Raw genomic sequence first — 22,927 nt, 5'->3', positions numbered from 1 at the left:
CCTTATAAAGGTGTATAAAATCATGAGGGGCATAGATAGGGTGAATGCACGCAGTCTTTTTCCCAGGGAAGGGAAACTAAAAACTAGAGGGCATAGGTTTAAGGTAAGAGGGGAAAGATTTAAAAGGGGCAACTTCTTCACGCAGAGGGTGGTGGGTTTATGGAATCAGCTGCCAGAGGAAGTGGTTGAGGCAGGTACAATAATGATACTTAAAAGACATTTGGATAAGTACACGGACAGGAGGGGTTTAGAGGGCACAACCCTAATCACTACCTCAGTAGAGCAACACTGTGACCACTTTGGACTTTTTTTTATTCTGATTGTGTTCTTGTATAATTTTGTATAATTGGGCAAATGGGACTAGCTTGGTGGGTCCAATGGTCAGCATGGACAAGTTGGGCTGAAGGGCCTGATTCCATGACTATGACTCTATGACCTGTCCAACTGTCTTTTAAATGTTGTTATTGTACCTGCCTCAACCACTTCCTCTGGCAGCTCGTTCCATATACCCACCACCGTCTGTGTGGAAATGTTGCCCCTCAGGTTCCGATTAAATCTCTCCCCTCTCAGCTTAAACCTATACCCTCTAGTTCTTGATTCCCCAACCCTGGGAAAAAGTCTGTATGCATTCACCCTATCCATGCCCCTCATGATTTTATACGCCTCTATAAGATCACCCTCATTCTCCTAAACTCCAATGAAAATAGTCCCTAACTCCTCAACCTCTCTCCATAGCTCAGTCCCTCGAGTCCCGGCAACATCCTCGTAAATCTCCTCTGAACTCTTTCCAGCTTAATGGCATCTTTCCTGCAGCAGGGTGACCAAAACTGAACACAATATTCCAAATGTGGCCTCACCGACGTCTTGTAAGTGAGAATTAAAATACAGCAGATGCTGGAAATCTGAAATAAAAACAGAAAATGCTGGAAACAGCAGGTCAGTCAGTATCTGTGGAAGGAGAAATGGAGTTAAAATTTCAGGCTGAAGACTCTTGGTCAGAACTGGGAAAGAGAGAAAAACAAGTTTGTTTTAAGGTGCAGGGAGGGTGGGTGTGGATAAAGGGAACATCTCTGATAGAAGGGTGACCCCACAGAACCAGCAGATTAAACTGGAGAGCTGCCCTCAAGAAAGCGCACCTATCAACAGATGTAATGTTGAAAGTATCCTGACTGGTTGCATCGTGGTCTGCTATGATAATTTGAATGCGCAGAGAGTAGTGGACTCTGCCCGATACATCATGGGTATATCCCTCCCCACCATCGGTAGTATCTACAGGAGGCGCTGCCTCAAGAAGGCAACATCCATCATCAAAAAGATCCTCACCACCCGGGCCCTGCCATCTTCTCGCAGCTCCCATTGGGCAGCAGGTACAGAAGCCTGAAGTCCCACATCTCCAGGTTCAAGAACAGCTACTTCCCTTCAACCATTCAGTTCTTGAACCAACCGGCACAACCCTAATCATTACCTCAGTACAGCAACACTGGGACAACTTTGCACTATGATGGACTTTGTTTTTTTATTCTGATTGTGTTCTTGTATAATTTTGTATAATTTATGTTAGGTTTATGTTTTTCTTGTGAATGCTGCTTACCTGATGCTATGTGCCTGTGATGCTGCTGCAAGTAAGTTTTTCATTGCACCTGTGCACACATGGACTTGTGTATACGACAATAAACTCAACTTCACAGATAGAGTCATCCAGCTGATGGGTTAACAGGGGCTGTTAATGGGAGAGGTCATTGAGAAAAGAATATAAATGTTACAAAATGATGGCAGGTAGACTGTGAGAACACAGCAAGAAATGTAAAAGCTGTGAAATGCAGGGCTGTGGGACATGCACAGCCGGTCAGCACTTGCTATCAGAGAGTCAGTGTCCCAGCTGGGTTTCCCCGGGGACTAGTCCTCCACCACATCCCAAAGGTGTTCTGGTAAGTTAATTGGCTGCTGAGAATTAGCCCTGGTGTATGTGGGTAGCAGGAGACTCAGGGGGACGTGATCGCAGGGAAGTCAGTGGGTGAATGGGACTTATGGGAATTCTCTGAGTGCTATCACAGAAAATGGGCCAAATGACCTTCTTCTATGTTGTAAGAAAATCTGAAATAGAAAATAGACCACCGTGCCTTTAGCTCAGTGTGAGCAGTACAAGTCAATTTTGAGGCCATCAGCTACATTCAAGGTTGTTTTCATGGGATGTGTGTGTCGAGTTTATTGTCATCTGCACAAGTCCATGTGTGCACAGGTGCAATGAAAAACTTACTTGCAGCAGCATCACAGGCACAGAGCATCAGATAAGCAGCATTCACAAGAAAAACATAAACTTAAACACAAATTTTTACAAGAAAGAACAAATTAGAAGAACAAAAAAGTCCATTTTAGTGCAAAGTGGTCATAGTATTGCCGAACTGTAGTGATTTGGGTTGTGCCGGATGGTTCAAGAACTTGGCTAGCCCGGCGGTTATTGTCCATGCCTTGAACTGTCGAAAGGACGATCAAACAGATGGGTGGGTGTGTAGACCCTTAGATAAATCACCAGAGGAAAGGAAAAGTGATTGAAATGAAATGATAAAGGGCTGGAACTTGTGATCATGTGTCCCAATACAGAGCAAATAACGCCACAGTGCAGCAGCAGGTAGTGCTGCCGCCTCACAGTTCTCCAGTTCGCTCTTGACCTCGGGCGCTGTCTGTGTGGAGTTTGTATGTTCTCCCCGTGACCACGTGGGTTTCCTCCGGGTGCTCCGGTTCCCTCCCACATCCCAGAGAACTCATGGGGAGGTTAGTTGGTTGCTGTAAGTTGCCTCTTAATGTAAATGAGTGGCAGAAGAATCAAAGGGGAGTTGATGGGTGTGAGAGAGAGAAGCTAAGGAAATAAAGAGAGCGGGAATAGGACTGATGGGTCTGCTGGGAGCTGGCACGAACCTGATGGGCTGAATGGCCTCCTTCTGTGTCAGAATAAGTAAGTGACACGTTGAGGTGATTTGGGCTGAATGGCCTGCCTCAGTCCTGCTTCCAGGACCTGAGTGATGGTGATGATTGAGTTAAAAAAACATTTCCCTCCAACACAGCCCATAGGTAGAGTGCATTGGACTAATCTCGCAGACGACCAGGTCAACAACCCAACAGACTGGGATGGCACAGTGGCACAGCACATGGACCTGCTGCCTTGCAGCTCCGGAGACCCGGGTTCGATCCTGACCTCGGATGCTATGGATGTGGAGTTGGTACTTTCTCCCTGTGATAGTGTGGGTTTCCCCCGGGTGCTCCGGTTTCCTCCCACACCCCAATGACGTTTGTTAATTGGCCACTTCAAGCTGCCCTCGTGATAGAATTTGGGGAAGAATAAACTAGGATTAGGGTAAGATTAGAGTAAAAATGGATGCTTAATAGTTGGCATGGACTTGGTGGCACTATTTGCCACCAAGGGGCCTATTTGCATGCTGTATATCTATGAATTTAAATGCCACTGTGGCAGTTGATACTTCGGAAATGGGGAAAGAAAAGCAGCTTGTCTTAGGGATGTTATCACTGCTGGATTGTTGATATAAACCCATCTGGTTCACTGGTATCTGCTGTCCTTACTTAGTCTGGGATCTCCAGAACCACCAGGGTCCTCTGAATTAGTCCAGAAAACCACCCTGATCAGTGGCAAGTAGGGAATGTCAACAAATGCCAATGGGAAGGGAATTATAGAGACATAAGAGACTGCAGATGCTGGAATCTGGAGCAAAAGACAAGTTGCTGGACTCAGCAGGTCGAGCAGCATCTGTGGAGGCAGAGGGTTGGTCGACGTTTCGGCTTGAGACAGAAAGAACATAGAACAGTACAGCACAATACAGGCCCTTCGGCCCACAATGTTGTGCCGACCTTTAAACCTCGCCTAAGACTATCTAACCCCTTCCTCCCACATATCCCTCTATTTTAAATTCCTCCATGTGCTTATCTAGCAATCTCTTGAATTTGACCAATGTACCTGCCTCCACCACCACCCCAGGCAGCGCATTCCATGCCCCAACCACTCTCTGGGTAAAAAACCTTCCTCTGATATCTCCCTTGAACTTCCCACCCATTACTTTAAAGCCATGCCCTCTTGTATTGAGCATTGGTGCCCTGAGAAAGAGGCACTGGCTGTCTACTCTATCTATTCCTCTTTAATATTTTGTACACCTCTGTCATGTCTCCTCTCATCCTCCCTCTCTGAGGAAGGGAATTATAAAAATGCTCAACACAGCGTAGAGATCAGATGACAGCAAGGAGCTATAAATTTAATAAAACATAATAGCATTATCCTTCAAGATGCTTGCAAAGCGTGCTGGGAGCTCTGACCTGCAGTCTGACAGTGTCAATACATTCTCGTTGGGAAAGGGCACAGCTCACGAGCTGCTCTCCCTTCAGATAAACAACCACAAAACTAGTGCATCAGCAATGAAATCAAACCCAGGTTTCAGCACTGGGATTTAGGGAGAGACGGGCCAACAGTTTAAACTGGGACCAGACTGACGTACTTGTCAGAGGATGATACGTCCCATCAGAAATATTCCCTTTGTCCCGATGAAGGGTCTCAGCCCGAAACATTGACTGTTCATGTCCCACCATAGATGCTGCTGTAGGAAACCTGGCAGCTTATGTGCACACAGCAAGATCCAATGGACAGTTATTGGTTGAGAGGTATGTACACTGGCAGCATTGTGAATAGGATGGAGGGGTCTCACACTCGCTCCTCTTCAACATGTCCCCAGCAGATGTTTATCACCAATAGCTTGTCTTGGTCCAACCATGTAGATGCCATGGACAAGAAAGCTCACCAGCACTTTTACTTCCTCAGGAGGCTCTAGAAATTCAGCAGGTCCCCTTTGACCCTCACCAATTTTTATTGATGCACCACAGAAAGCATCCTATCCGGATGCATCACGGCTTGGTATGGAAACTGCTCTGCCCAGGACCACAAGAAACTGCAGAGCTCAGCACATCACGGAAACCAGCCTCCCTTCCATGGACTCTGTCTACACTTCTCACTGCCTCAGTAAAGCAGCCAACATAATCAAAGACCCCACCCACCCCGGACATACTCTCTTCTCCCCCCTCCCATCGGGCAGGATACAAAAGCCTGAAAGTACGTACCACCAGGCTCAAGAACAGCTTCTACCCCACTGTTATAAGACTATTGAACGGTCCCCTAGTACGATAAGACGGACTCTTGACCTCACAATCTACCTTGTTATGACCTTGCACCTTATTGCCTGCCTGCACTGCACTTTCTCTGTAGCTGTGACACTTTATTCTGCATTCTGTTATTGTTTTCCCTTGTACTACCTCAATGCACTGTTGTAATGAGATGATCTGTATCTGTAACAAAGTTTTTCACTGTACCTCGGTACATGTGACAAGAATAAACCAATTTACCAACTTACACCCACTTGGGAAGGCCGATGGAACCTCAGCGCAGAGTTCCATCCATATCACACCCCCAGGGTCAGTCCAGATCGTTCACCCAAGTCCCGGAAGCTGGATTTGAACCAGTGACCCATTGGATTCAGAGGGTGCTCTAGCTGAGCCGCAGTTTGCAGTGGGAGATAGCTGCATGCACACTACACTGCTTATTTTAGCAGCCCTAATATTTCCGTGTCACTGCTCCTGCATCACTCCTGATATTTCTCCTCACTCAGTCTGATCACCGTTCACCCGAAGGAGAGGAAACGGTCCTCGGCTCGGATTATTTCACTGGACAATTTTGCTTTGACGTAACATTGAAAGGAAGGCTGTTAAATGGTGATTAGTACAGCCCCAAGCAAGACCTGGTACCTTGTTGGTGCTCAATGTAATTGCTCAGACACTGGTGTCTGCATTCTTGCAGCTTAAAGTATTTTATTTATATTAGTTTACTAGCTTTTAAACTGAGAGATAGAACGTAGGGTTATAAATACAGCTGCAGGGCCCAGGGAGTATGACGCCCTTGGAACACTAGTCCCCTAGTGGTCCAAGCTGTGGGTCAAGTCCTGGGTTGGCACCAGAGTGCTTAGGGTTGCTATGTTGTTTCCACTTACCTCAAGCTGGCTCTCTTAACTGTTGTAAAAGATCACAATGGGACTCTACTGAGGAACAGGGGAGTTCCTCCCTGCTGCCACCCACCTCTGCACCAGGTGGGGGTAAGTTCCTCTCCTTTCTCTGGATACAGCTTCTACATCTACTTCTTTATTTCTCCGTGACCCTCCCCATTCCCACACCGACCTGTCTGTCCTCGGCCTCCTCCACTGCCAGGGTGAGGCTAAGCACAAACTAGAGGAACAGCACCTCATATTCCCCCCGGGCAGTCTACAACCCAATGCTGTGAACATTGAATTCTCCAATTTCAGGTAACCTGCTCCCCCCTCTGTCCCATTTGTCTCTCCTCCTGATCTCCACAATTCTTCCCACAATCACCCCCAGCCCCTCATCACCCTGTTTCTTTCCCCTCGTCCACCCACTCCATCTGCCCTGTCACCCACACACCCCTCCTGCTGGGTCCCCTCCCCTCCTGTTCCCATCTGCCCTCCCCACCTCCCTTATTTGGTTCCAGGCTCCACCTTCCTCTCCTATCAGATCCCACCACCTGCAGCCCTCTGTCACCTCCTCCTGTCACCTCCCGGCCTCTGTCACTGTTCCCACTCTCCCCTCCCCCATCTGCCTACCACTCCTCCTCACCTGGATCCACCCATCACCTGCCAGCTCTTGCTCCACCCCTTCCCCCCACCTCTTTACACCGGCTCTCTCGCTTCTATTTTTCAGTCCAGATGAAGGATCTCGACCCGAAACGTCAACTGTCCATTTCTCTCCACAGATGCTGCCCGACCCGCTGAATTACTCCAGCACCTTGTGTGTTGCTTATAATAGAATCAGAGAGTGATAGAGCAAGAAAACAGATGCTTCGGCCCACCGTCCATGCTGACCATTAACTACCCATTTACACTAATCCCATTTTATTCTCCCCACATTCCCAATAAACCTCCCCCCCCCACCCCCCAGGTTCTACCCCTCACTTACACACTCGGGGCAATTTACAGTGGCTAATTGTTATAAGACTATTGATTGGTTTCCTTATATGATGAGACAGAACTCTTGACCTCACAATCTACCTCGTTGTGACCTTGCACCTTATTGTCTACCTGCACTGCACTTCCTCTGTAGCTATGACACTTTACTCTGCATTCAGTTATTGTTTTTACCTGTACTACCTCAATGCACAATTAATCTCAACACTGGTGCCCCACAAGGCTGCGTCCTCAGCCCTTTACTCTACTCCCTATATACTCATGACTGTGTGGCCAGATTCTGCTCTAACTCCATCTACAAGGTTGCAGGTGATACCACCGTTGTAGGCCGTATCTCAAACAGCAATGAGTCGGAGTACAGGAAGGAGATAGAGAGCTTAGTGGAATGGTGTCATGACAACAACCTTTCCCTCAATGTCAACAAAACAAAAGAGCTGGTCATTTACTTCAGGAAAGGGGGCGGTGTACATGCACTTGTCTACATCAATGGTGCTGCAGTCGAGAGGGTTGAGAGCTTCAAGTTCCTGGGACTGAACATCACCAACAGCCTGTCCTGGTCAAATCACATACATGCCATGGCCAAGAAAGCTCACCAGCGCCTCTACTTCCTCGGGAGGCTAAAGAAGTTTGGTTTGTCCCCTTTGATTCTCACCAACTTTTACTGATGCACCATAGAAAGCATCCTATCTGGATGTATCACGGCTTGGTACAGCAACTGCTCTGCCCAGGACTGCAAGAAACTGCAGAGAGTTATGGACACAGCCCAGCGCATCATGGACACCAGCCTCCCCTCCTTGGTCTTTACCTCTCATTGTTTTGGTGTAGCAGCCAGCATAATCAAAGACCCCGCCCACCCGGGTCATTCTCTCTTCTCTCCTCTTCCATCAGGTAGAAGATACAGGAGCCTGAGGGCACGTACCACCAGACTTAAGGACAGCTTCTACCCCACTGTGATAAGACTATTGAACGGTTCCCTTATACAATGAGATGGACTATGCCTCACGATCTACCTTGTTGTGACCTCACACCTTATTGCACTGCACTTTCTCTGTAGCTGTGACACTTTACTCTGTATTGTTATTATTACCTGTACTACCTCTATGCACTCTGTACTATCTCAATGTAACTGCACTGTGTAATGAATTGACCTGTACGATCGGTGTGCAAGACAAGTTTTTCACTGTACCTTGGTACAAGTGACAATAATAAACCAATTCCAATGCCAAATCCTACCAATCCGCTTGTCTTTGGGATATGGGAGGAAACCGGAGCACCAGGGGGAAACCTACATGGTCTCCAGGAGAACGTGGAAACTCCACACGGAGAGCAGCGGAGATCAGGATTGGACCTGTTTCACTGGAACAGTGAGGCAGTGGTTCTACTATTGCACCACTGTGCTGCCCAAATAGTAATTGGGCTACTGGCAGACCTGATCTACCATGCAATTAGATCATAGCTGATAGTTTTCCTAACTCCATTCACCAGCATAACCTTCAATAACTTTGCCAAAAAGCCCTCCAGTCTCGGCTTTTGTAATTTTCACTTCACACCCCACCCTACCACCCAAACTCACACAGACTGAACAGCATTTTGGGGGAGAAGGCTCCAAGATTTCCCCCATCCTTAGTGTGCGAAGAACTTAAGGAACGTGAGCAGCAGTTGACCCTTCCACTCCTCGAACCTGTTCCACCGTTCAATAAGGTCATGGGTTATCTGATCCTTGACCTCAGCACATCCAATCCTGGTCTCCAGATCCCTTCACACTCCTTTGGTCTGAGAATCTATTTCATCCTTCACTATGGAGACACAGGAGACTGCTGATGCTGGAATCTGGAGCAACACACAAAATGCTGGAGGAACTCAATGGGTCGGGCAGCATCTGTGGAGGAAAATGGACAGTCGACGTTTAGGTCAAGACCTTTCATCTGGGTCGAAATGTCGACTGTCCGTTTCCCTCCACAGATGCTGCCTGACCCACTGAGTTCCTCCCATACTCTGTTTTTTGCTCTTTCTTCAATATATTTGCTGATTCAGCGGGCAGAGTTCTGAGAGATAGTGAAGTCAATGATTAACAGCTCTGGGAAACCCTTCCTCTAATGAGCCATGTGAGCCACCTCTGTTCAGTAGTAAATTGGTAAATTGGTTTATTATTGTCACATGTACCAAGGTACAGTGAAAAACTTGTCTTGCATACCATCCAGACAGATCAATACAATAATGCATTGAGGTAGTACAAGGTAAAACAATAACAGAATGCAGAATAAAGTGTTATAGTTTCAGAGAAAGTGCAGTGCAGGCAGACAATAAGGTGCAAGGCCATAACGAGATAGATTGTGAGGTCAAGAGTCCACCTTATTGTACTAGGGAACCATTCAATAGTCTTATAACTGCAGAACAGAAGCTGTCCTTGAGCCTGGTGGTACGTGCTTTCAGGCTTTTGTACCTTCTGCCCGATGGGAGTGGGGAAGAAGAGAGAATGTCCGGGGTGGGTGGGGTCTTTGATTATGTTGGCTGCTTTACTGAGGCAGAATTGTGTAGACAGAATCCATGGAGGGGAGGAGGTTTCTGTGATAGTGTACCTTTAAATACAGCGAATCAGAGATGCCCTTTCCCTAAGACTGTGCCTTGTCCTAGACTCCCCCATTACAGATCTTCCTGAACAACTTATCTCTAATACTTTTCCCCTGCTTGGGACCCTTCCCTGCCTCTATCCCCCAACAGTTTGTCTCCATCGACCCTTTAATCATCTTAAGCACCTTGAGTAGATCACTTTCTTAACTTCCTCTCTTGCAGGGAACATGTCTGACCCATGCTTGCTGCTTGAGGCAATTAGATTACCAGAAGTATAAGCTTCAAATGACCTTCCCTGAGTCCTGCCTCTTAACTCAGTTGGGTGGTGACTGAGTCAGTCTCACTGGCTTCTCATCCAGGGTTCTAACATCCTGATGAATGTAACAGCTGCCCTCATTAAACATGCGTGCATTGCAATGAATGTCACTTGGGTACTTCTGGTAAGCTGACATCTGGCTGTGTGTGTGTGTGGCCCCTGTACAGAGCGGCTGAGACAGTTGCCAGTTCATTCTTTTTCCAGGTGTATGCTCGTCACTTGAGGGGTTGGGAGCAGGAGCTGGGGCTTTGCGCAGGGTGAAAATGACAAGTAATTGATGTTGGAGCAATTATTGGAAGAAGGTGAGCTCCAGGGTGGGGGCTGGGGTAACTCTGTCCAAACTGGCTCTTCTGATCAGCGAATTAAAGAGTCATAGAGCAATACAGCACAGAAACAGGCCCTTCGGCCCAATCTGAGCTAGTCCCATTTGCTAGCATTTGGCCCATAAATCTTTCCTAATCATGGACCTGTCCAAGTGTCTTTTAAATAATGTTATTGTACCTGCCTCAACCACTTCCTCTGGCAGCTCGTTCCATACACCCACCACCCTCTGCATGAAGAAGTTGCCCCTCAGGTCTCCTTTAAATTTCTCCCCTCCCACTTTAAACCTATGCCCTTTCCCTGGGAAAAAGACTGAGTGCATTCACCCTATCTATGCCCATCATGATTTTATACACCTCTATAAGATCACCTCCCAGAATCTTATGCTCCAACGAATAAAGTCCTGGTCTGCCCAACCTCTCCCTATAATCCAGTCCCTCAAGCCCTGACAACATTCTCGTAAATCTCCTCTGCACTCTTTCAAGCTTAATGGCATCTTTCCTATAGCAGGGTGACCAAAACTGAACACAATACTCCAAGTATGGCCTCAGCAATGTCTTGTACACTTAAAGCAACTGCTGCAGAGGCTAAGTTTTACAGTACAGAAGGATGCTAATCAGGCCAGCCTGACGTTATAGAAGTTTGTCATGAGGGGCAAGGATAAAGTGGATGGTCACAGTGTTTTTCCCCAGGGTAAGAGAGTCTAAAACTAGAGGGCATAGGTTTAAGGTGAGGTTCAGGTACATTCCAGGTTATGACAGGGTTCTGCTCCTGTGCACTGTTTGTAACCCAAACAGTTGGCAAGTCAGAACTGTGACCACAAACCGAGTTCCCAGGCGACAGGAGATGCCTGCAGCCCTGCAGCAGCCGGCAAATCCATCCTGTTGGTCTTCAAATGCTCGATCGTATGTACGAGTTCTGCGTAGGTCCTCCCTGGTCCCATTTGCACTGAGCTAGTCCCATTTTCAAGCTCGGGAGGACCTGTACATGGATAGGAAAGGTTTAGAGGGATGTGGGCCAAACACAAGCAAATGAGACCTAGCTTATGTAGGTACCTTGGTCAGCATGGACAAGTTGGGCTGAATGGCCTGTTTCTGTGCTGTATAACTCCATAACTCTATGTCATGCTGGTTCCCTGGAAGAAAGATCTCTTTTGTCTACTTGCTCAGAGGAAAGAAGCAAATTTAAATGAGAAAATTTCAAAGCGGTTGAGCCCTTGGCCAATGGAAGACCCACATTTCTCTGTTGTAGCTTACGTGTACTCAGGATGTTCCAAACACTTTGCAGAGTAAGATCCCACAGAGGCGATGCAATAATATTTACTGGTTTATAATGATGCTGGATGGCAACCAATACCAGGTCCAGGAGTCTGGGGTGAAATCCCCTTCCAGTCCTGCACAGTCAACCTCTTATTCTGAGACTGGTTGGAAACACCCCAGCTGGGTCTTTAGGTGAAGTCCAGCTCAGTTTGCGAAAATGGGACCAGCTCGATTAGGCAACTTGGTCAGCATGGACGAGTTGGGCCGAAGGGCCTGTTTCTGTGCTGTATCGCTGTATGACTCTCAGGGATGGGGGTGGGTGAGGGGATGAAAGGAGGAGAGGAGGGGTGACAATCGGTTCGAGAAACGATCACAGTTAACGAGCAGGGATGATATGTTAGAAGGGTCATTAATGGGTTTATGGGTTGAAAGAAAAAGAGTCCATCAGAGTGTTCCCTAGACCTCCGAACACTCTAATGGAGATAGAAGACTTACTTGCAGGCAAGCTTCCAACAAATGCTAAACCACTTGGGCATTTTAAGAGTCTGATTTATCAGATTCTGCGCTCTCTCTCCCTACAAACTCGTCCATTTGTCGAAAGATTTTTCAACCTCTGAAAGTCATAACCTCATAAGGAGCCCATCAATCATTCAGTGGTTTCATAAACACTTTGTCTTCCTGCTTGCACTGAGGCTGAGGGTTAAGGGTATTCAGCGGGGAGCTTGCTTGGTATGCACGGTGTTCCCTACTGCTGCAGCTCCAAAGGCACAAGTTATCAAATATTTCCCTGGCACCCCGCGTGAAATATTGTTTGATGATCTCAGTGTGATGGCAGCGCTGAACAACTTTCTTTCCTCTGGAAAATGTAATGCAAGAGAACTGGAACACGGAACAAGTGGGATGTTTACAGAGTTTTGGAGGCAGCTGAAGATAAATCACAGAGGAGCATTTAAAAGTGGCCAGATCTGTGTTGTAACATCTCAAAGAGTCACACAGCATGGAAACAGGGCCTTCAGCCCATCAGGTCCATGCTGACCATCAACCACCCATTTACACTGATCCCATTTTATTCTCCCATCAACTCCCCCCAGATTCGACCACTCATGAGGGGCAACTTAGAGCAGCCAATTAACCTACCATAAGACCGTAAGATATAGGAGCAGAATCAGGCCATTTGGCCCATCGAGTCTGCTCCGCTATTCAGTCATGGCTGATTTCTTTTCAACCCCATTCCCTCACCTTCTCCCCGTAACATTCAACCCCCTCATCAATCAAGAACCTATCAATCTCTGCCTTAAATACACCCAGGGACTTGGCCTCCACAGCCATAAGACCTTAAGACCATAAGACGTAGGAGCAGAATTAGGCCATTCGGCCCATCGAGTCTGCTCCACCATTCGATCGTGGCTGATTTATTTTTCCCTCTCAACCCCATTCTCCTGCCTTCTCCCCGTAACCTTTGATGCCCTTGCTAATCAAGAACCCAGCCCTCTGTGACAACAAATTCATAAGATTCACTACCCTCTGGCTGAAGAAATTCCTCCTCATCTCAGTTTTAAAGGGACGTCCCTTTATTCTGTGTTTTACCGATTGACAGGGGATTTACCCAATCATCTCCACCCTGCTTAGATATAGGCAGAAAGCCACACAGCATGGAAACAGGCCCTTCAGCCCATTGGGACCACACTAACCATCAACCACCTGTTTACGCTCATCCCAATTTATTCTCCCCAAATTCCCATCAACTCCCCCCAGATTCTACCCTTCACCCACACGTGAGGAGCAAATTACAATGGCCAAATAACCTACTGATCTGCACGTCTTTGGGATGCAGGAGGAAACCGGAGCACCCGGGAGAAACGCACGTGATCACAGGAAGAACATGTGAATTGAACACAGACAGTGCTGGAGGTCGGGATCGAACCCAGATCCCTGGAGCTGTGAGGCAGCGGCTTTACCAGCTGTGCCACTGTGCAACCCCTTACCATCTGCTTCATCTGTTTAATGCATTTGGCTCAACTGTCGTGGGAAGCAATAAGATGTGGTTTGTTCAGGCTGGAGTTCCAGAGGTGGGTGTCAGCTACACTCTAAACTCCTGTGATAACTTACACTCCCTAAAGATGATGAGTGAAATAGATTTCTTTGCAGGCAATTAAGTAATTGTCAAACCTCAGAATTTGCATTTAGTTCTGGTCACCGCATTGGAGGAAGGATTGATATCCCAGAGAGGGAACAGATGTTTGTTCTTGGAGTGAAGATGATTGAGAGGAGGTTTAATTGAGGATGGATCAGAGGTGGGAGAGGGAGAGAGGCTGTTCCCATTAGCAGATGGTTCAAAGACCAGGGGACACGGATTTAAAATTTTAGACTTAAGATACAGCTCCCATCATCTCACTCCTGTTACTATGGTGATCATTCCATCAGGAGAGGCGGCCTGAGAGTGACTAGACCGCAGGAGGTGGAAGGTAAGGACCCATCTACCAACTGCCCTGACGACCCACTGACAGCTTCTGCTGACGAAGACCCTTTCACTGTTTCTGAATGTCTCCAAGGTCTGCTATGTTCAGAAACAGGTGAAAAAGAATATAAGTAATTAAAAAAAATTAATATTATTAACAAAAATTAAAACGTTAAAAAATAAAAAGTTCTCTTAAAATACAGCTAATTGATGTACATTAATTGAAAGCATAAATACTAATTTAAAAAAAACATTTATATTTGCATATGTTTTAATGAAATGGGTTTGTATTGAGTATCCCAGCCATGAGAGGCATAGATAGGGGAGACTGTCAGAATCTTCCTCCCAGGGCAGAAATGTCAAGTACCAGAGGATATGCATTTAAGGTGAGAGGGGGAAAGTTTAAGGGAGATGTGTGGGGCAAATTATTTTTTGCACAGAGAGCGGTGGGTGCCTGGAACAGGCTGCCAGGGGTGGTGGTGAAGGCAGATATGATAGAGGTGTTTAAGAGGCTGTTAGACAGACACATGAACATGCAGGGAGTGGAGGGATGTGGACCACGTGCAGGCAGAAGAGATTTAGTTTAACTCGGCATTGTGCTCGACACAGACATGGTGGGCCGAAGGGCCTGTTCCTGTGCTGTACTATTGTCTGTCCTATGAATCGCAGAAAACAGGAGGGGGATGCAGAGGGGAGTCCAGGTCAGAGGTGGTGGTCTGACCTCCAGTATCTACTCCAAGGCTGACAAGGAGGGTGGAAGTCTCATAAAATCTAACTGAAGGTAAACTTCTCTTTCAATTAACAAATGAGGTTACCAGATTATGTATCACGTACCCGCAAATCAATCGCATTAAATTAAATTTTTACAGCTTCAGTCCAGGACTGAACGCAAGATATTGATCATTCCAACTGACTCAGGTACTCTGGTCCGTAACCTTTTTGCAGTTACTTCAATAACACGAAAATGCATGGTCTTTAAACTGCAGGGATTACGAAAATCACAACCTGATGGCTTTTTGTTCTTTTTGCTTCAATGTTATATCCCCAGGATATGTTCTTTACTTAAGAGAAATAAAGTACGCAGGAGAATTCACAGCCAAATGGAGCTTTATGAAATCTGTTCAAATATTCATGATTTCCCAGGTTTTGAAAAAATCTACTTACAGACTGTGGATCTTTTCCAGAGAGTTGACAACCCACCACACTGCTGAAAGAATGCACAGCAACATCCCAGTTGTTGAGTGAAAAAAAGCCAATGTTCCCTTGGTAAAGTGAATGTACACTGTCTTTTTTACCAGGGTGGGGAAGTCTAGAGGGTATGGGTTTAAGGTGAAAGAGGAAAGGTTTAAAAGGGACCTGAGGGGCAACTTCTTCACACAGAGGGTGGTGGGTATGTGGAACGAGCTGCCAGAGGAAGTGGTAGAGGCAGGTTCAATTACAACGTTTGAAAGGCATTTAGACAGGTACATGAATAGGAAGACCCCAGAGCCACCCTAGAGCAGATTGGACCTGGTTTATCACTCTTTGAAGAAACCTTCAGTACCCTGACTTTAACTGTTGGTACTAGTGTGAGGCCGATTCTTCCACAGAATGGTAAGTTCAACAGGCTTGCACACTTCCTCTGAGTAAGCTTGATTTACACACGATAACACACGGCCCCAGAGTTCAGACTGTTCCTTTGCAGATTAACAACTTGTTAAAAGTTAATTAACTGCAGAACATGCATTTTATTTTCTCTCTCAGAGGATTGTGAGTGTTTGGTAGAAGCAGAGTCTTGGAATATTTTTAAGGCAGTGGGAGAGAGATTCCTGATAAGCAAGGGGTGAAGGTTATTACGGATAATGCAGAGTTGAGATGACAATCGGATCAGCCGTGATGCCATTTGAACGCCAGGGTAGGGTCAAGGGGCCGAGTGGCCTACTTCTGTTTCTAATTTGAATATTTGTATGTCTCTGATGACTATTTCCAATTTTTACAGATGCACCATTGAAAGCATCCTACCTGGAGGCCGCAGCCCAAGACCACAGGAAACTGCGGAGAGTTGTGGACACAGGTCAGTCCGTCACGCAGACTGACCTCCCCTCCATTGACTCCATCTACACTTCCTTGGGAAAGCAGCCAACAAGACCAAGGACCCCTCTCACCCCGGACATTCTCTCTTCTCCCCTCTCCCATTGAGCAGAAGATACAAAAGCTTGAGAACACATGCCACCAGACTCAAGGACAGCTTCTGTCCCACTGTTATCAGACTCTTGAACGGACCTCTCACACACTAAAAGATGAACTCTTGATCTCCCAATCTACCTCATTGTGCCCCTTGCACTTTATTTGTCTGCCTGCACTGCACTTTCTCTGTAACTGTAACACTATATTCTGCATTCCGCTTTCTTTATGCTACCTCACTGTAATCCTGCACAGCATAATCTGTCTGGATGGCAGGCAGAACAAAAGTTTTTCATTGTATCTCACTACGTGTGACAATACTAAACCAATACCTAACACCTCACAGTGGAGCTGGACATTTTTTAAGCTGTGCATTTCATGTAATTGAAAATAATTCTCAAAGGTTTTCCCAAAACCTCCATAGGGACATGGAAGTTAGGAGCAAGTGTAGTCTCCTCAAGCCTTCTCTGCCATTTAAATGATTGTGGCTGATCTGATTGTGATCTCAACTCTCCATTTTGTCTATGCTGATAACTTCACGGTTGAGAGGTTTACAGAGGGAATTCCAGAGGCTAGTATGCACTCTGCTGAAGGTACAACCGCCAATAGCGGAGTGAAGGAGATTGGTATCGTTCAGCATTGTGTTGTAGAATCAGAGGAGGGAGGAGGTGTTGGAGACAGGGAAAGGAGAGGTCGGGGATGGGAAATGTGAAAACAAGGATGAGAATCGAAAGTGTTCCCAGAACGGGAGCCAGCATAGGTCGGTGAGGATAGGGGAACGGGACCTCATCCGAGTTAGGACATGGGCCAAAAGAGTTTCAGGTGAGCAGAAGAGTGAGGAAAGGACAACACTGGGGTGGCACAGGGATGCAGCTTGTGGAGCCCCTGCCTCACAACTCCAGAGAGCCGAGTTCGATCCTGGCCTCAGGTGCTGTCTGCGTGGAGTTTGCGCGTTCTCTCTGCGACCATTTGTGTTTCCCCCGGGTGCTCCAGTTTCCTCCCACACCCCAATGTAGTGGTAGGTTAATTGATTACTGTAAATTGTCACTAGTGTGTCAGTGAGTGGCAGCATCTGGGAAGACCTGATGGGAATGTTGGGTGGGATTGGTGTAAAATGAGTGCTTGATGATCACCATGGACTCCGTGGGTCAAAGGGCCTGTCTCTGTGCTGTATGTTCTTTGCTGGTTTCAACAGAAGGGGTGGTTTGGGACAGGTAATGGGGGAGGTGGGGGTGGGTAAACATTTCCTGCATTGAATATCTCCGGTCTCATTTCGAGTATGCAATCTTCCCTGCCTGTATCTCAGCTTTCCCACCACCCCTGTCTTAGCTCTTTCATCAACTCTCCTCCAGCCCCTCAGTGAACGCACAGCAGTTTTATCAATCAGAGATTTTAATAAAATTGCCAACACTTTACTTCAAGGTCTGAATGGTGTTTTGCTTCTTGTATAACAGAGAGCGATTATATCTCAGTGGAGATGCTGTGAATGGCGAGTGTTCAAGGGAACTGGGCTCAGACTGATCAAGGACATGTGCACAAAGGCACCCTGTGTGTTCTCCAGTTTCCCGTGGCTAGAGGCTTTGAGTGACAAGCCCCCAGAGCGTCAGACACTCAGAGAACGGCAGCAGGGATCAATTGGAATCTTTCACAGCTACCTCAAAGAGAGGCAGAGAGGAGTTCTGCTTCTAAAACAAGTACTTCTTCATGAACAGGAAATGCTGGAGGTGCTCTGTGGGTCAGGCACCAGCAGATGGAGTGGGAGGCAGGGTTAATATTTCAGCTCAATGGCCCTTCATCACAACACTGACCTGGAACACCAGCCTGTTTCTCTCCCCACAGACACTGCCTGACAAGCCACAGTAACTCCAGCACTTTCTGTTCTCATTACGTTTCCAGAAACTGTAGATTTTTTTCTTTTGAAATAAATATTAAGAGTCACAGAGTCACACAGCACAGAAACAGGCCCTTCAGCCCAACATATCCATGCCAATCCTTTTGCCCGCATTAGGACCGTATCCTATACCTTGCCTATTTAAGTGCCTGTCTAAGTGTGTCTTAAATGCCCATCAGGCAGAAGATACAGGAGCCTGAGGGCACGTACCACCAGGCTCAAGGACAGCTTCTATCCCACTGTGATAAGACTATTGAACGGTTCCCTTATACGATGAGATGGACTCTGACCTCACAATCTACCTTGTTGTGACCTTGCACCTTATTGCACTGCACTTTCCCTGTAGCTGTGACACTTTACTCTGTACTGTTATTGTTTTTACCTGTACTACATCAATGCACTCTGTACTAACTCAATGTAACTGCACTGTGTAATGAATTGACCTGTACGATCGGTTTGTAAGACAAGTTTTTCACTGTACCTTGGTACAAGTGACAATAATAAACCAATACCAATACCACCACCTCTTCCGGCAACACGTTCCAGATATCAACCACTCTCCCTGTAGAAAAACTTACCCCTATGAACCCCTTTAAGATCCTACCTCTCACTTTAAACCTATACCCTGTATTTGATACCCCTATCCTGGGAAAAAGATTTTGGCTATCTACCCTATCTATGCCTCTTATAATATTTTATACCTCTTTCAGGTCACCCCTCAGCCTCCCTCACTCCAGGGAAAGCAAGCCCAGCCTGTCCGATCTCTCCTCCAATCCAGGCAACATCCTGGGGAATCTCCTGTGCACTCTCTCCAGCACAACCACATCCTTCCCACAGTGTGGTGACCAGAACTGCACACAGTGCTCCAAGTGCTGTCCAACCAGTGTTCTGTAAGGTTGCAAGGCACACTCAGTTAAATGTTATTTGTATTCAGTGGAGAAGCTGGAGAAGCTTGGGGTTGTTCTGCAGGGCTTGCTCTCTTCCTCATTGTTTGAGGTACAGAACTGGAAATTCAACAATGGACCTTGAACCAACAACCTAGAGACACAACGTAAGAGCTTTACCCATGGAACCAGGGGTAATACACCAGAGACTCTCCTGGTAGAATGAAGGGTAAGAGGATTGACTTCATTGAGCTACAGGTCCCTCCTGAATGCCCCCCAGGTATCCCCTTGTACTCTTCTGACCCAGAAGACTGTGGATGCTGACTTACTCTATTCAAGGCTGGGATCTTTGGACCAGGGAGGAGTGGAGGGCTATTCAGGAAGGAGGACGAGATCAGACTAGCCATGATCCCACAGAGATCCTGCAGGATCTGCTTCTACAACTTGCATGCATTGCCCTTGGAGACCAAACTGCAGCAGGCCCCAATGGAAAATGGTTCATATACAGGCAGTCCTCAGGTAATCAACGCCCGACTTATGAACACCCATACATATGAATGACCTCCCAGATTAAATTCAAAAGTCCGATGTACATACATACATTCGTTCCCACGAATGACAGAACTAGTTCCCCCCCCCCCCCCTCTCTCTCTCTCTTTCTCTCTCCACTTTTTGCTCTTTCTTATCAGTCTTATGTGCTTTTGATGCCATCACAACACTGTGGAGATATATCGAGTGATTTTGTGTATACTCCGACGTCTGTAAGAACAGAACTGGTTTGTAACCAGGCTGGTCTGTGTACAGTTCCACATGGGTTGAGTTACAGCACAGTAATTACTCGCAGGAAAGGAGAACGATGTAACTTAATATCATCTAAATGACTCACAGCAAAGAGCAGCACCAAGGAATAAACGGAACAACCAAATGGTCTCTGCGTGGTGACATACAGTTGAAGAATTACTTTACCAAATGGGGAGAGTTACAGTAAGTACAACCCAGGGACAACTTGAAACACTGTGATGAATTTATCCCGTTAAAAAATAATGCACGTAATTCTTAAAGCAATGTGCTGTGATTGGTTTGTTTTCTTGCTGTCCTGACCCTGGCTGCTGGAACAAGGCCCAGAGAAATCATTGATCATTGATTTAATCAGAGGCAACAAGCCCAATGCTACTGGGAGATGCAAGCTCATTGATCAATCAGGTCACAGGGTCAAGGCTACTGATCCACTTAAAAGGTAACGAGTGTCTGAGAGCAGTACTTGCTATTCAAAGTATTTCCCTTAATACCGACCAGAAAAATGTACAAACAGCAGCAAAATGTACAGACACTTAGCAAGCAAGAGGATCACAGGTTGCCAAACAGAGTGTCTTCCGCTTGGGACATGTTTAGAAAAGGGCAGACTGAGGCTACACAAGGGAAATACTCCTGAACAGAAATAGTAATCCCTGCCAAACCCCTCGATTAGATTCCAGCCTGTAACTCACTCCCTGGAATCTGTTACTCTGTACATAAGCCCCCCAGATCCCTTGATGAAATCCCAGCCTGTAACTCACTCTTGGGTACGTTATTCCATATAAATCCCCTGAACTCCTCAATTACATCCCAACCTGTAAATCACTCCCAGGGACCTGTTATTCTATATGTAAACCCACCCCACCAAACCCCTCAATTAGATTCCATCTGTAACTCACCCCTGGATATCTGTTATTCTATATATAAATTCCCCAAGCCCCTCGATTAGATCCCAGCCTATAACTCACTTCTGGGGATCTGTTATCTATATTACAGGTGTACAAGATATTAAGAGGAATTAGAGGTGTACAAAATATTAAGAAGAATAGATAGACAGCCAGTGCCTCGTTCCCAGGGCACCAATGCTCAATACAAGAGGGCATGGCTTTAAAGTAATGGGTGGGATGTCCAAAGGAGATATCAGAGGGAGGTTTTTTACCCAGAGAGTGGTTGGGGCATGGAATGCGCTGCCTGGGGCAGTGGTGGAGGCAGGTACATTGGTCAAATTCAAGAGATTGTTAGATAAGCATATGGAGAAATTTAAAATAGAGGGATATGTGGGAGGAAGGGGTTAGATAGTCTTAGGCGAGGTTTAAAGGTCGGCACAACATTGTGGGCTGAAGGGCCTGTATTGTGCTGTACTTTCTATGATTCTATGATATATAAATCCCCTGAAGCTCTTGATTAGATTCCGTCTGTAACTCACCCCTGGGAGTCTGTTATTCTATACATAAATCCCCCAAACCCTTGGATTAGATCCCAGCCTGTAATCCACTCCCAGGAATCTGTTATTCTAGATATAACTCCTGCACCGGCCAACTGAACCCTTGAATTAGATTCCAAAACGTAACTCACTCCAGTTATCTGTTATTTTATATATAAAAGACCTGAAGTACTCGATTAGATTCCAGACGGGGATTTGTTTGCCTTGATGTAAACCTTGTAACTGTCTTAACTGGATTCTTGACTTTTGCAAACAACAGTGCTGCTGAGCATGGACTGTATTTTCTTGCCATTGACAATTGTTTAGAGAGCTTTACTTACTTGCTCTGGTGCTTGGAGCCCTGCAGGTGTGCATGAAACTGTTCCACCGAGTTCAGGATCACGTTGCAGATGTTGCAGGTGTAGCTGCTTTTCAAAGCTACGCGTTGAGGAGAGGAAAGAAGGGAAGGTTTGAGTGAGTCAGACTGCTGAGGTGGAAATTCTTCTGTCACGAGACATGGAGAAAGCCGAGCAGGTCCCCATACAAATCCGGGCAGGGTCGGAGGGTGGACTGGCAGATTTGGATTTTACTGACCATGAAGGTTAGGATTTATATAGGATTTGGTCATTGTTCCCCATTGTCCAGATGTGGAATATCACGGGACGCTATCATGCATCTCCATTATCCAGATGTTGAATATCACAGGACACCAGCATACCCACATTATCCAGATGTTGAATATCACAAAACACCAACATACATCCACATTATCCAGATGTTGAATATCACAAAACACCAGCATACACCCCCATTATCCAGATGTTGAATATCACAGGACACCAGCATACCCACATTATCCAGATGTTGAATATCACAAAACACCAACATACATCCACATTATCCAGATGTTGAATATCACAAAATACCAGCATATATCCCCATTATCCAGATGTTGAATATCACAAAATACCAGCATATATCCCCATTATCCAGATGTTGAATATCACAAAACACCAGCATACATCCCCATTATCCAGATGAGGAATATCACAACACACCAGCACACACCCCCATTATCCAGATGTTGAATATCACAAAACACCAGCACACACCCCCATTATCCAGATGTTGAATATCACAAAACACCAGCATACATCCCCATTATCCAGATGAGGAATATCACAAAACCAGCATACACCCCCATTATCCAGATGTTGAATATCACAAAACACCAGCATATATCCCCATTATCCAGATGTTGAATATCACAAAACACCAGCATACACCCCCATTATCCAGATGAGGAATATCACAAAACACCAGTATACACCCCCATTATCCAGATGTGGAATATCACAGAGCCATCACACATGCCCATTGTGCAGATGTGGAATATCACGGGAGACTGACACATATTCTGTTTGCCCAGAACTGAAATTCTCTCACATAGCCTCTTCCTCTAAAACAAATGGAACGAGTCAGATACATACTTAGATAACGCTCCTCATTAAATCAACCAATGGTCTACGAACCTCACTCCTTTACAGAAGGTGTGCGTGAGATACAGACACCAGCCTTGCACATCCTGGTCTCCTTTAGGGCACTGTTGGTGGTGTGGCCTATCTGTCTGAGCAAGTGTGATCCAGACCACTGACAATGCTGCCCCTCCCCTCCTGTGTGGTACAGTTCTAGGAAACACAACAGCTCCTTTAAAAGCAACACACAATCTGCTGGAGGAACTCAGCGAGTCGGGCAGCATCTGTGGAGGGAAATGGACAGTTGATGTTTCGGGTCGAGACCCTTCATCAGGACTGAAAGATAGAG

The 22,927-nt window shown here is 46.3% G+C and overlaps 1 protein-coding gene across 2 annotated transcripts in view; it reads right to left on the bottom strand.

The window, feature by feature from the left end:
* Window positions 1-22,927, bottom strand: part of zgc:171482 (zinc finger protein) — a 252,768-nt gene that overhangs the window by 31,369 nt on the left and 198,472 nt on the right. For both annotated transcript variants that reach the window (XR_007957285.1, XM_052027478.1), the window contains exon 6: window positions 21,445-21,541. Coding sequence is in view for 1 of the 2 variants with exons in the window: in XM_052027478.1 (XP_051883438.1) it covers window positions 21,445-21,541 (97 nt within the window). In the remaining variant the exon portion in view is untranslated. The remainder of the gene's footprint in view (window positions 1-21,444; window positions 21,542-22,927) is intronic.

Source organism: Pristis pectinata, chromosome 12 (assembly GCF_009764475.1).
Source record: "Pristis pectinata isolate sPriPec2 chromosome 12, sPriPec2.1.pri, whole genome shotgun sequence".
Taxonomy (NCBI): Eukaryota; Metazoa; Chordata; class Chondrichthyes; order Rhinopristiformes; family Pristidae; genus Pristis; species Pristis pectinata.
The sequence above is the reverse complement of the archived record's forward strand: the minus strand, read 5'-3'. Positions and strand labels throughout refer to the sequence as shown.